Below are 14,838 nucleotides of genomic sequence, written 5' to 3'. Positions count from 1 at the left end.
AGTAGGCCTAGATACTATAGAGAGAGAGGGGGAGAGTTTGAGTATGTTGTGTACAGAGAGCAAATACGATTATGACATGTAGAACAGGGTGATGCATTTGTGGACATCAATAATCTTCATTAGTGCATGCAGTAATCAGATTGACAGCATGGAGAGAGAGAGAGAGAGAGAGAGAGAGAGAGAGAGAGAGAGAGAGAGAGAGAGAGAGAGAGAGAGAGAGAGAGAGAGAGAGAGAGAGAGAGAGAGAGAGAGAGAGAGAGAGAGAGAGTAACATGCTGAGCTCACTTCACTGCAGTATCCTGACTACAGGAGCACGGCTGCGGCGGCACTGATAGGCTCGGATACTGAGCGAGAGACAGCGACCAGACCCTCCCTCCCTCTCTCTCTCTTCTCCTCCTCTTTCACAATCTCTCATGTCTCACTCTGCTGTCGTAGAGGCTGCAGACTGCACACACTCAGTGAGTCCATATCTTTCTCTCTATCTGTCCTGCTGTCTCACTCAGCATTTCAGGAACAGAAGCTGACTCTTCTGCACTCTTCTCTGCATGACTGTCACAAAGGTAAGCGTGTGCTTGTGAGGCTGGGAGGGGTGGCTGGGTTCGGGCTTCACTGCAGTGGGATGTTCTGCTGAATCTGTGACTGTAGTGTGCTGCAGTGCCGGACAGGTGGTGTGTGTGTGTGTGTGTGTGTGTGTGTGTGTGTGTGTGTGTGTGTGTGTGTGTGTGTGTGTTTATGCAGGTGAATCTTATACCTGCAGGATTTGCTGTGCGGTACAAACTTCTATGTGCGTGTTTGTCAAACTGGATCCCTGTGTGTGTTTAATATGCGAGTGCCTGTCCCGCAGTAGGGCAGTGGGTCTTGGCTGGGTGAGGCGTGTGTGTGTGTGTGTGTGTGTGTGTGTGTGTGTGTGTGTGTGTGTGTGTGTGTGTGTGTGTGTGTGTGTGTGTGTGTGTGTGTGTGTGTGTGTGTGTGTGTGTGTGTGTGTGTGTGTCTTTAGCAGACTGATTACGAAGGGGAGCTCTTAATCCAGTGCTGTCCTGAATTAAGCCTGAGCTGTGCTTTTTTACTGAGGATAGACTGAGCATGTCACAAACTACAGTACGCATGAGATAAAAAGAAGAAAAGAGTGAAGGACTAAGAAGAAAAGAAGGTGAAAAGAAGGTGAAAAGGGATATAGGGTGAATTCAAGTAAAAAAGGGTCACTTTTTAGGATTGAGTCATGATGACATTTAAAAAGTAGCCCAATTTAGCGGAATTCTTCTTAGAAATATAAATGTGAATCAGGCTGTAGTGAGTGTATGTGTGAGTATGTGTGTGAGAGTGTGAGTGCATGTGAGAAGAGAGTGTGTGTAAGTGAGTGTATGTTTGTGTGTGTGTGTGTGTGTGTGAGTGTGTGAGCGTGTGTGTGTGTGTGTGTGTGTGTGTGTGAGTGAAGAGTGTGTGAGTGTAATAGTGTATGTGTGAAAAGAGTGTGCGAGTGAGTGTGTGTGGTGGGAGTGTATGTGTGAGAAGAGTGTGTGAGTATGTGAGAGTGTGTAAGAGTTTTTATGTGTCTGAGTGTGTGTGTGTGTGTGTGTGTGTGTGTGTGTGTGAGTGCATGAGTGAGAAGACTGTGAGTGTGTGTGTGTTTGTGTGTGAGAGTGTGTGTGTCTGAGTGAGTGAGTGAGTGAGTGTGAGTGCATGTGAGAAGAGGGTGTGAGTGAGTGTGTAAGTGAGTATGTGTGAATGACTGAGTGTGTGTGTGTGTGTGTGAGTATGTGCGAGAATAGTGTGTGTGTGTGTGTGTGTGAGTGAGTGAGTGAGTGTGTGTGTGTGTGTGTGTGTGTGTGTGTGTGTGTGTGAGAAGAGTGTGTGAGAGTTTGTATGTCAGTGTGTGTGTGTGTGTGTGTGTGTGTGTGTGTGTGTGTGTGCGCGTGTGCGTGTGTGTGTGTTTTGCTCTGGTGGAGAAGGTTGAGATGTTGAGTAGGGGCTCGAGTGATGGATACTGTACAGAGCTAAATGACCTTGGAGTGTTTGTGTATGTGTGCTGACTGAGCAGAACAGTCCTCTGGGTCAGACAGTGAGAGACAGAGAGCGATTCCACTCAAGTGTGTGTCTCCATATGTAAGAGTGAGTGCACATATATATACTAGTGTTTGAGCGCACAGCTGTGTGGCAGGATATCCTCACAGACACTTGGAACTGAAATGGTCACACACCTCAGATTGTAATGAAGAGGACAGGATGCATCTCTCACTGCAGGGCTATAAAACAGCTGGCTGCACGTCACTTCCTGTCGTGTTAAAATGTTATAGTTAATAAATCACTGTGGATGTTAATGTTAGGAACTACAGCCAAAAAAATGCCTCATATTCAAATAAATATTTTAATCAGTGAAAGGGGAAAGTGTACAAAAATGCTTCTCACACAATCTACAAAAGCTGGTTAGCACTAGTTGGCTAAATGATTACAAAAATATAGCACAAATTATTTTAGTTAAATATTTGCCATTAAAAAAAAAAAAAAAAAAAAAAGGAAGAAAGAAATAAATTCACTGATGTTTAGCTAGCTATGGCCATGAAAAAATACCTTATTTAAAAAAAAAAATCAGAAGTTGAAAATTCCTTTAAAAAGCAAAAAATTAATTAAAATGGCCAACCACCTGAAAGCCACTCCCTAATTCCCACACTAACTTAGAGGCATGAAATGTACAGAAACACAGTAATCCATTTCATATAAAGATGCAAACAAAATGGGAGGACTGGATGGAAAGCTGAAGGAGGGGTTAGAGATCATTCTGTCTCCTAGGGGGGAAGGTCAACACATGTGCCCTCATGCCTTTGTTTAATTTTCACCTTGAGACAGAAATGCCATCAGATTCACCAGTAATTTGAGGAGAATGGACCCATTGGGTAAATTTCGTCCCCAATATCAAGGCACAGAGCCAGGCAGACGTAAATGTGCTTCATGATCACTAAGTGTGCTGTGAGTGTATTTATGGCGATATTGTGAGAAGAGTCCTCATCTATGGTGTGTGTGGGTGGGTTTGCACATATGTGCATGACAGTAGGTCAAGAGGAAGGTAGGAAGCTTACAGGTGTGTTTATAAAGCTAAGAGAAGATTGCACATATAAATTGCACAGAAGCACAATTGACAGGATTGTTTGAGTGACTGAGAGGGCCCTGCGTGGGTAGGAGGACTGCTAAGTTGCAGGTGTAAGACATTATCATAACTGACCTCATGCACAGAGTGGGTGTTGCGTTTTGGCAGAGAGAGTGTGTGTGTGTGTGTGTGTGTGTGTGTGTGTGTGTGTGTGTGTGTGTGTGTGTGTGTGTGTGTGTGTGTGTGTGTGTGTGTGTGTGTGTGTGTGTGTGTGTGTGTGTACACTATATGTATGTAGGCTATATGTTACATTTTAGAGCTGCACGATTCTGGATAAATTGAGAATCACATTTCGTTTCAATTAGAGATGATTATCCCACGATTCTGAATAGACAACTAAAATTAGACAACAAAATAACATGTAATTTGATTCTGACAAAATGAATGATTCAATAACAAATAGATTTTTTTACTTTTTTTTGTTGCCACCTACTGCCGTAATGATGTAATTGATTCAATCTTTATTTGAAGATTCAAGTTACTTTCAAAAGGTGATTTTACAGTTTATATCCTAACTATAAACTTTTACCAAGCACATTTGTGACATTTTGATAACTGTAACAAAATAAATAATGATACTGTGTGGTTGAAAAGACTGTTCGTGAAGCTGTTTCTTAAACATAAGAACTGCTCTCATAGGGTCAGCAGCAGCACCAAGGCAGATTTGGATGTTAATTGAGATCGTACTTGTCAAAGGTTTAATAGACAGAGCCGAATCGCCATAGGAATAAGATTGCGATCTTTTAACGATTAATTGTGCAGCTCTTAAGGCAGGGACACACCAAGCCGACGGTTGGATGTCGGGCAACATGGGGCCATATTTGAGCATCGGTCGGCTTAGTTTTTTAGGTGTGTTCTGCACTGTTGGCTCTATTCAGACACCATTGGGTTTTTTTGGGCCGATTCAGCATGTTGAATCGGCTTCGGGCCGTCGGTGAGAGAACTCAGATTGGCTGTTCAGCTTAGTGATGGAGTCAGTGCACGAGAATAAAGGAGAAAGTGATGACAGCGAGTAAAGAAGACGGTACAGACAGAAGGCTGTTATAATTTTACATCATCTTACCTGAGCATTCCAATGCATTCATAATAACATGAGCCGACTGGATCAGCGTGATTGATATTCAAAATGGTAAGCAAGCGCTGCTTTGTTTACGGATTATCTGCAGTGCAGTCCTAGTTTCAGTTTCCCTTTTTGAATGACGATAATAGACAATCGAAACTTGCTGGTATAGACATATTTACTTACAAACAGGCGCAGAACGCACATGCTAGTTGACAGTCGCCTTTAGTCCTTTTTGGTGTGTTCAAGCACAGCTTTTTGGCTGAAACGCAGCCAACGAAAGGGTACAAAACAGTCGTCTTCCTCTCACTCACACTTTTGTGGCCACTAGTTCCTTGATTTTGGCTTGGCGTGTCCTCGGTTTTATACACGTGTGAGTTGTAGGATTAACCTATGTGTTGGTACCTCATAGATGTGAGGATATTTAATCCTACATAAAGATTTGTGTCCAATCAAATGCTCTCTAGAGTGAAAAAGCCCCTTGCTCTAATGTTATCTTCAACAAATCGTGGTTCATGGCTGTGACATAACTAAAGCCTATTAACCTTCTTTTTTTTAAAGGAATGAGTCCTTCAATATATCCTGCCCAAACTTTCATATCAATAGGAAATAGTCTCTGTTAATCACAGTATCCCTAAAGAATATCTCTAAAGAATTCCAAACAAAATTTCAGCCAAGCATGTTAGTATAAATCACAAATAAGTAACTAATGGCAGTAATGGCAGGCACAAAGTGTATTAGTACATGCTTGATTTGGACCCTGTTTTTTGTTCTATCCGCAAAGGGAATCTTATAATTTGGACTGAAGTTGCTGGCTACTATGCCCTATGCAGGCAGTGTGCACACACGCTGAGAAGAGTCACATTTGATCCAAATCCTTACAGCTAGCTTAGCAACCCAAACCTCCCGCTGGCCAATGTGCTTATACAGAAAACATCCAGTAATGAACAAATGACTAAAAGGTCCTGCATTTTTCTTCAACTTTTATATGAAGCCTGAGAAAGTGCTTGTCCATATTATGTGGTGAGAACTAACTATTCAAACTCCACAGAGACTGAGCGTTTCAGTGGGACTGTCGGTAGAAAAGGAAAGGGGATCATGTCATTTATAAATATCCTGCTCAGCTCCTGCAGAGCTGTAGTGAACGTGAGGTAGAGACACTGGGAAGAGGATGTGCTTCCTGTGGTCCTGGACTGGTGAGTGAGTGAGTGAGTGCAGTGGGAGACACTGTAGATAAACAGCCGCTGTGGGACATCAGTGTGTGATGTTCACACGATCTTGTTATTCCCATTGTCTGTCTTAGCTGTGTTTTCAATCCTACTCCAAGGCATAGAAATTGAGAAAATATTATATTAAGCAACTTGCCTTGAGATATCTGTATCTTTTTGCAACTGCAATCACTTACACACTTCACTAACTGTCGAGAAGAATAAGTCCACTCACAATGTTAAAATATCTTAACAGCACTTCAACTTTTGGCTCAATCAATGGCTTCAGTTTTGAAAACAGTCTTTATTTTTGCAATCACATTTTTGTGTCCCTATGTGTATACTGTGTGTAAGAGGTCCACAGTGGAACATGGGGCCAGAGAAGGAAATGCTACAGCCTACACAAATCAAACAGTGTGGGAGAGGGAACTAAAGCGTGACAGCACAATGAAGATAGGTCATATGCTTACGCTCTCAGGATTTCAACACACTCCTCATACAAGCACCGTCTCATGAAAATGGAGCTCATTATATGTAATGCAGTACAGCAGCAACACATCCCTTGCAGTGATCCCACTGACCAATGACTCCTATAAATGTGCTTGTCAAGATAATGAAGTGAACAGCAGTACGCTGTGAAAAAAAAAAAGCTAAATCACACACTTTCTTTCACCCATGTTATATGACAGGCTATATGTTGCATTAAACAAATAGTCAATAGCTCTGTTCTGTAAACAGAGTTTGATTTTTGTTATCACTATGAAGAATAGGTACAATCCCAGTAATCATATTTATTCATTACAGTTCCTGTTCATGTACATGTCAGGTTTCCAATCACTTATGTGTTATAATTTCAGACCTTGACCTCTATGAGTTCATCAAAACAAAGATTAGACTGCATATCAACACTGGATTTCACAATTTCGGATGGAGCTCCCATAATTAGTTTTGATATGCCAGTTGTCTTATAGCACTAGCTGTTAAACATTAAATGAAATTAAATTTCTGCAGAAAAAAAATATTTACCAATAAAGCAGAACTTGCATCCCATGGATTCAACTGAACAAAATCTTGTTTGAAATTGGCGCAAAATAGAAATGGAAATTGTAGCCACCAAGGTAGCCAGAGCTCAGCCAATAATTTGTTTTTCCATCATAGTTAATGCATGTTGTCTTCTTACAGAATTAAAATCTAATCAAGTCCCCGTGAAATCAAAATTGACCCTATTTACTTTGTTAGCGCATATTACTAGTCTTGTGGTGAACAATTAATCAGTGCAAGTAAAAAAACAAAACAAAAAAAAAACATTTAACCATGGTAATCTTTAATCAAAATCTGAAAAGTTACTTCCGGTCTGGAATGGCGTCTTTTTCTGATGACGTAGGTTTGACGGCTTGGTTTGAAAACGCTTAACCACTCCCCTCAAACCGTTAGTCTGTTATGAGCAGAGATGGAGAGGAGGAGCGCTAAGTAAAACCCTGCCCTCTGTCCAATATTGCGTTTCACTTGGAAATACGTCATAACACTGGAGAAAAGTCATTTGCAACTTCCGGTTCACAGGGACTTTAAGCAAGCGTGTGTTTTTATGCAAATTATTGAACTTTTATAATATTATGCAATATTCAAAAAGTACATAAAAATACATGGGTGGCATCCATGATCATTAGCAAGCCCATAGAGACTCGGCAGATAACAACTGGAATGCCTGTCAATCATAAATTCATCCCTCATCCCTTTCACATTTAGTAGCCTAACTATTATGGCTAATGTTATGCTTTCAGCTATTAATACGTGTGTAGTACTCTTAACTCTGTTTAATAATTTTTCTCTTGTTTAAATCGAGAAATTGTGGGGGAAAAAGTATATAGCAAAAAAAAAAGAAAAGGAAAAAAAATAGCAGATTGCCTGGGCCTGGTCATAAGAGAGAAAGCACAATGGGAAAATTATGAAAATGTTTTTGATACTTCAGGCTGAAGTAAACAATACCTACAAGTTGTCTGAGGTTATTGCCGCAAAAGGAAAAAGAGAGCAGCTTTCTTTGTGAGCAGAGAGAAAGAGAGAGGTCAGCTGAGTGCTGTGAAGGTTCACATTCCTTCCCAGCATTCTCTGGCCCTAAGCAGTGTTTTTTGAAGTGATATGCCAAAAACTCCAGCCTTATATTTTTTTAGAAAACGCATCAGTGAGAAAGTGCAAAGGTGTGTGTGTGTGTGTGTGTGTGTGTGTGTGTGTGTGTGTGTGTATGTGTGTGTGTAAGAGCAATGTTAGAAACTGCACTTTTATAACAACGTGGACTAGCTATTCCAGCGAGAGTGATCAATATTAATATAAACACCATTCAGAACATGATACCATACGATCAAATATATTAAATTCAGTTCTACACAACTCTATACACTTTATGACAATAGGCCAACAAAAACCAGCTTGGATTGAGAAATCCAAAGTGGAAAATATGGTCTGGATAGAGAGCAAGCTTGGAAGGAGAAATGCATTATGCCTTACAGGCCTTAGGTAGAAACTCAGTGTTGTGAAAAGCAAGTTAAAGAAGCAGGGATCAAAACCCATGTGAGCCTGGACTTATGGCAGCCCAGACTTCCTTCAGGCAGTTTTCAAATCACTCAGCTCTGCCTCCAGCCTCTAATTAATCAAACTTCACAGACGAAACAAATCCCACACAACAAAACAGAGCAGGAGGATTCAGAGAAAGAGACCGGTAAAAAGACATAAGAGAAGATGCAAGAGCGAGAAACAAAAAGAAGCATGATGGAGACATTAGAGAGAAATAATGTTTTAAGAGCGAGGCAATGTTGTGGACTTTTTCAGAGAAAAACAAAAAAAAGTGTGGCACCGCTTTGCTTGACAGGACCCGAGACCTGAACAGACAGATTGCCAAGTGGAGGCCCACTGACACAGATTTTTAGCTCAACCACTCCAACTGTTTATTGCATCTGTTTGCAGAGCTTGACTATTGGCTACAAATGTTACATGCCACTATTTATCATCCAATCAACATCCATCAGATCCATAAAGGACACACACACTCATGCATGCCTTTGTGCAGAAACAGAAATCTGTCAATAAAGAAAATTGATTTCTTCAAAACAATCACACTACAGGTGAGGGAATGTAATTGCATTAGGTCTTTAAAAATCATATGGAGCGGTGAAATTGTAATAATATATATTTTTTAAATTCTGTATTTTTGATCAAACAAGTAAATTATTTCAAAAATATTTTAAAATCTTACCGACTCCTAAGTTACAGCTGCAGGTAATTGCCTCAAAACAACCTTGCACCAAATTTCTCACTAGTGTGTGTATTTCACAGAAATTATTGTTATTGTCCTTGAATGCAACCTTAATGATGCCACATTCGCTGATGTTTTTGCTTAACATCATCTTGCTCAGCCTCTCATACAGCTGTTTTACATTTGACACTACCCTGAGCACATTTCAGAGTACACCTTGCAAAAGCCAATTTTAGCTCAGAGTGCTGTGCTGGCAATCACACTGGAACAGAATCCTGCCTGCAATGAGAAACAGTCAGAAGAGATTAGCCAAGCAGGAAGACGACAGGCTAATACGACATTGTCATGTCACTGTGGAAGGTCACAGTGCTCATCAGCAGCTGGGTAACACTATTACGGGATGCCAGCTTCTGAGGTCTGGCTGCTGTTGTGTTGTCATACGCTTCGTTGTTTCAGCTTTGTAGGTCGTAAGGAAATATAAAAAATAGTGAAGGTAGAACACAGTCAAGTAGAAATATGAGTATTATAACAACACTAAGAATGTTTAGAACTTACAACATGCAATCAAACAATTTGACATTGACAGTCTACTAAGAAAGAATGTGTCATTAAAAACCCCATATTGATCGACCACTATTCTATACCTTTTACACAATACCTAGGTTATGGTTTTGCTATCATTTTGGGTTTGGGTGTGGTGTGTGTCTGGCTAATTTATCCAGGCCAGATGGCATGTCTGAGCCATGATGGTCCTCTCCTGTGTAGACTTACACAGGGAGCCAGAGACTGCAGGGGAGAAAGTCTGTCCACTCAGCAAAGCATCGCCAAATCTGAAGCCATAATCCAATTTATAAAAGGACTTTCTCCAAGATGGAGAAGGCTGGAGAGGCACTAACCTATGTGCAGCTTTCATAGGATAAGAAAGCGCAACATAGACTGAGCAGTACAAGGGGTGAGACATAGTGAATGTGAGAATGGCACCAAAGCATGATCATATAGGCAAAATTCTTTACTTCAGATTGTCAAAAGGCACATAACTGCTCTAAAGATAAAAAGCTGCTATCCATAGTTTCATACCAATGAGCATACATTTCCATTTTCAAGTGTTAATTAAAAGCCATCATTCTGGTTGACATTTTCATGCATGTAAAATTACACTATCGGCAAAAGCTCTGTTCCAAAATAAAAAAAATAGCCTTTTTAATCTATTTTTATCTATACTTTAACTCTGAAATATAAATATATTGCTAACCAGTCTGGGATTGCCTTCTCTGTGGAAGATACAGGTGCTGAGGACTTTAGAATTTGACCAAAACAAGGTATCGAAAAGTCGCAATTACCTTTTTTATTCTGTGTCAGTGACAAGCTTCCATAGATATGACCCACGAACATGTAAGCAGGAAAAAAACACATGTATTCCGATATTCTCAGATTGGTTTCAGGCCTCATTCACATGTAGAATTAAATCTGATATGTGCATCTGTGTTTGCCATATAAAGAGACAGATCGGATACATTCGCCCAGGCTCCAACAAGGGCTCTCCTCTTTTTTCTTCCTGACCTTTAAAGATGGTGCAGAAAGCAAAAGCTTGTATTTTCATTTCGTCTGCATCCATTGCAAATCACATTTAAAAGATGATGTAAGCGGGTCGTTAAAAAATCTGATATAGTCAACAAATCAGAATTGGGCATCAAGGCCTGCAGTGTAAATGTTGCCTAAGATGCCTTCAAATAATGCCTATAGGTAGGGGAATCACTATATTTTGGAACTAATAAATAACCCACTCTCAATTATTTCTATTTCTGCAAATTCCTGAACAAATTTAACTCAGCAATGTTACTCGCTTTAGAAATGATGGACTGTATGGACTGAGGTTTAGGGCCTTATCTTGCACCCAGCGCAATTGACTTTGTACACCGACGCATGTATCATTCCTATTTTGCACCCGCGCACAGCGGACTTTTCCCTCCACAGACACACGTCGGTAAATTAGGGAATGAACTTGCGTCTGGCAAATCCGCCGTTATAATAGCAATCCGCCATGGAACAAGCTCGCCTGCTCATAAAGGGAATGTGAGATGACGCTCTGATTGGTTTATTTCACGTTATGCCCAAACCACACCTATGAATAATGAAGCTACTTCAGACCAACCCATTTTAGATTTGCGTCGGGTGCAAGAGTCATTTATCCCGCCGGTATAATAGCAACAGCACCCAAGACCCGCCCACAAAGTTACTTGCGTTTTGCGCTTGATACTTGCGTTTCAGATCGTTAAAATAGGGCCCTTAGTATTACTATTGTGTTATTGACAAAAGTTTTGTCAGGTATTATTATTGTGTACTGTCATACTTGCAATTCATCTAAGAAAAACATTTAACTCTTTTAACTCTCGGAGCTCCATTTGTTTTAGCAGCTATCAATCATAAAACAGCATAAATGAATTCATTTTGACAGGTGAAGTGGATATCTACTGAATCAGAGATGACAGGCTGTTAGTCTTTATGCAAGTTCGCGGGACTCTTGGCATTCCGAAGCTAGGAAATATGTAGGTTGGGATGGAAGTAATTTTGCAAAGTGCATCTACATCTGTGTTTGAGCTCTCTAAATAATGAAAAGTATTCTGCCAGCAGAGAGCAGCTCCTGCGGTAAAGAAATGTTGCATGTCAAAGTCAAAGAGAATGGGCTTTAACCCCATTTGACTGCCTCTCTTAAAAAAACAGATCCAAAATAACAGATCTGGTGCACCTATCTGAAAATAACGATATTTTGGTCTATTTTGTTTGTATCTTGAGCACTTGCCAGATGGCCGTCATTGCAAATGGGGCTCATGTTTTTGTTGCATGCGGTTCAGAGCTGGCATCAGGACATCTCAAGCTGCTTCAGAAAGCTCACACACATAGCAGTCACTCTGTATTCTCTATGTCTACTTTCATTCAGAAGCTTCTTATTTCATGCTGAATTGGTCTCACATCTTAGTGCAACAAAATGTCATTAGTGAATCCTGTCATTTGACTGACAGATAAGCATAGGGCTGAGTCACTGTCTAGTCTAATGGTGATCATAATCATCACCCCACCTGCATCTACTTCCTGCCGCCCTTCCCCCTCCATCTCTTAACGTGTGCCATCCTTTGTTCTTCTTCTCCTCATCTCCCCACCGTAATCCCCATCTATCCATCTGTTGGTTCTGCTTATCACACCCTGACCATTAACAACAGGGAGGTTAGAGAAAGGAAAACAAACAGCTCCTCTCCTGAGAATGACACTCTCTAGGGGACGCTCTATAGTGATGCTTAAGAACACAAGGACACGAGATGAAAAAGTGTCTTTTTAACACTGATTTCGAATGTTAATCAAATAACCAAAGCATTGTACAGTATTATATTATTTTTACAAAGTCAAAAGTTAGTTACATAGAGATGTTACATCTAGAAGAATATCTGTAATCACATTAACAAGTGATCAGATGCAAGAAAGTTAGAAGTCTTTACAAAGTTAGATAATGAACAAACTTTGTTTTGTTTGAGTGCTTTGTGCAAACATATCTGCTCTTGCGTCTACATGCATGCGTCGTGGTGCCTTTTTGTGAAAGTAGTAAATTATGTTTTATTTTTGTGCAAACAAAGTACTCGCATTGCTTCATAAAATTGAGGTTAAACAACTGGAGTCACATGGATTACTTTTATGATGTCTTTAGTAGGCTTGAAAGTGGTAGTTGCATAGGCTGTCAATGGAGGGACAGGAAGCTCTCTGATTTCATTAAAAAGATCTTCATTTGTGTTCCGAAGATGAACGAATGGCCAATGGGTTTGGAATGGCATGAGCGTGAGTAATTAATGACAGAATTTTCATTTTTGGGTTAACTATCCCTTTAATTGAAAAGTGTTGACAAAGCATGTTGATTGGTGGTGAGTGTAGTCTACTTCAAGCCAAACAGGACAGTGAATAGGACAAATAGGACAGTGAATTGTTTCTAAATCATTTAATACTTTAAATAATGCTTTTCTTATGATTTTATTTTTTATTTTTTATAAAAGTCTGAAGTACAAAACTGTTTTTAAAACATTCTGGTTTTGATATCTCATGAAGTTGGTTGACTAAGGCCTAACTAAGAAATTAAAATGTATTCCCATACTTTACCTTTCCCATCTATGTAATTTTAGTTTTCATAACGCTTATGCTTAAATGTGCAACATAGTTATAATAAAGAGAAAGTAATTGACAAAACCTCTGAGGTAGTCTATGGACTTATCAAAAGGATTTATCAATATTTTCTGCTTCTTTATGGAAGCGCTTCAGTTAAAGTCAAGACCATTCAAGACATTCTTTTTTTTTTAAATAAAGTCAAATTCATACATAATGAATAGAGGCTAAAGAGTGTAGGATAAAGAAAGGAGGAGGGTGTGCTTACTGCTTCCTTGATAGAAAGGATCTTTTATAAGCATAACTGGACCTTAAGAGCAGAGCAAAGCTGTCCTTGACTTTGTGTCTCTCAGCACAACAACAGATAACCTCCTCTTTCATTATTTTCTGTTTTTTCTGTCTGATAACCCTCAAGGACATCCTGTCCCTAAGTGCATGGACAACAACACTCTGCTTATCTATGAAAAGTATTGAAACTTTTCATATCATAAATAAATATTGAAAAGTATATGAAAAAGTATTGACATTCAAAAAAGATTATGAATAATCCAAATATTTAAAATGTATCAATTTGAATGTAAGAAATGTGCCTTGGCAGAAAATTAATGCTTACATTTCACAGAAAATGATTTGGTGCTGAGTAGTAAAAGTTACGATTTACAAAAGAAGGATATTTCTTAATGTTTCTTTCTCTTATTTGGTCTCCCGTTCCATAAAACCACTTTCCTTCAGTCTTTCAGCTTGTAGTGCTGTGGCCTGACTGCACCCATTCTCTGTCTGATCCCCTACAGAGACAAAAAGGGAGGAAACTGGTGGTCTTGTTTCTTGTATGTTTTTGAGGAAGTATGTCATGATACACTAAATACATTTCCCAATGATCCTAAATCAACATCCTGCTGTTTAGAATCATGGCAAATAAATCATATTTTACCTGAGCTGTGAATGTGAGTTGCTGCTGCTGTCTGTATTAAATGCAATAAAAAGACTTTGTGCTGTAAAAGAGAAGTCAAGAAATGCCTTTATCTTGAGTTGTACTCATGGGCTGCAAAAACTTGACCACTGTAGTCCGATTCACAAACAAATAAGAGCTGATTCTTATTAGTCACTCAAAAACATACAGCGCAACCAGTGCAGTCTGATTCCAAAACTAATGACTCTTATGAGCCGGTTCTTTAAATGAATAGTTCAAATGGACGAGTACCCGATTTAAATCAGTCTGATACTGAATCAATATCTTATTGTATTGTTATTTTTAGTGATGTAGGACATATCAAAAGTTATGAAATCAGTCAAGACAATCACTGGAAGACCCCCTACTGCCACGGACCCCCTGTTGGAGACCCCTAGTGTAAAACAATGTAGATTTGTCATAATTTTTCTCCCTTTTAACGGTTAGGCCAATGTGAAAACCTGTTAAAACCTGAGTGTCAGTTGATACTCACAGCTGCATCTGCATAGTCTGGTGGAAAAAGACAGCCAAGCAGAAAGACAATAACAAACAAAGGGCACCCCAATACACAAAACACCCTCCAGTACAGTAGTAATGAGGGTCTCTATCCCATCTCTGAGCCGTTTTCCTCCCTCCCCGGAGTTCTGTCTTCACTGAGAATTGAAGAGATTTAAATGCCCTTCAGCTCTGACAAAATCATTCTGTTCTGGAACTTAACTTATACATGTTATTATGTTTTCCTCAAGGTATTGTCAATGCTGAATAACATAAGCTCATGGCTTAGGCTGATCTCATTACACTGTACATGCACAAATATAGCAAATCTAGTGAAAACACATTATAAACATTGAGAAAATACAATGTTATCATTTGCAACTTGGTGGCCGTATCAGGTAAATATCATGTTGTCCTCATTATGTCTGTCTGCACTGAGTAAATGCTGAATTTTCTATAATAAACTCTGTGCTAAAACCCATCTCTAAAGTCACCAGCATTCATTCTGACTTTTCTGTGTGTGAAAGGACAGCATGCAGCTTGGCCTGGCTTTCTCTCAGCTGTATTTCATTCACAGCTGGAGCCAAAGCTGCC

At 39.7% G+C, this 14,838-nt stretch overlaps 1 protein-coding gene across 3 annotated transcripts in view; it reads left to right on the top strand.

Moving 5' to 3' along the window:
- The first annotated feature begins 283 nt into the window (after positions 1–283).
- coro2ba (coronin, actin binding protein, 2Ba) overlaps positions 284–14,838 on the top strand; it is a 37,703-nt gene continuing 23,148 nt past the window's right edge. For 2 of the 3 annotated variants that reach the window (XM_081348187.1, XM_081348186.1), the window contains exon 1: positions 284–560. In XM_081348187.1, the coding sequence (XP_081204313.1) occupies positions 546–560 (15 nt within the window). In that variant the 5' untranslated portion in view covers positions 284–545. The remainder of the gene's footprint in view (positions 561–14,838) is intronic. The other variant, XM_081348190.1, reaches the window with a different exon arrangement.

Source organism: Scardinius erythrophthalmus (genome assembly GCF_964197995.2).
Source record: "Scardinius erythrophthalmus genome assembly, chromosome: 2".
Classification (NCBI taxonomy): domain Eukaryota; kingdom Metazoa; phylum Chordata; class Actinopteri; order Cypriniformes; family Leuciscidae; genus Scardinius; species Scardinius erythrophthalmus.
The sequence above is the reverse complement of the archived record's forward strand: the minus strand, read 5'-3'. Positions and strand labels throughout refer to the sequence as shown.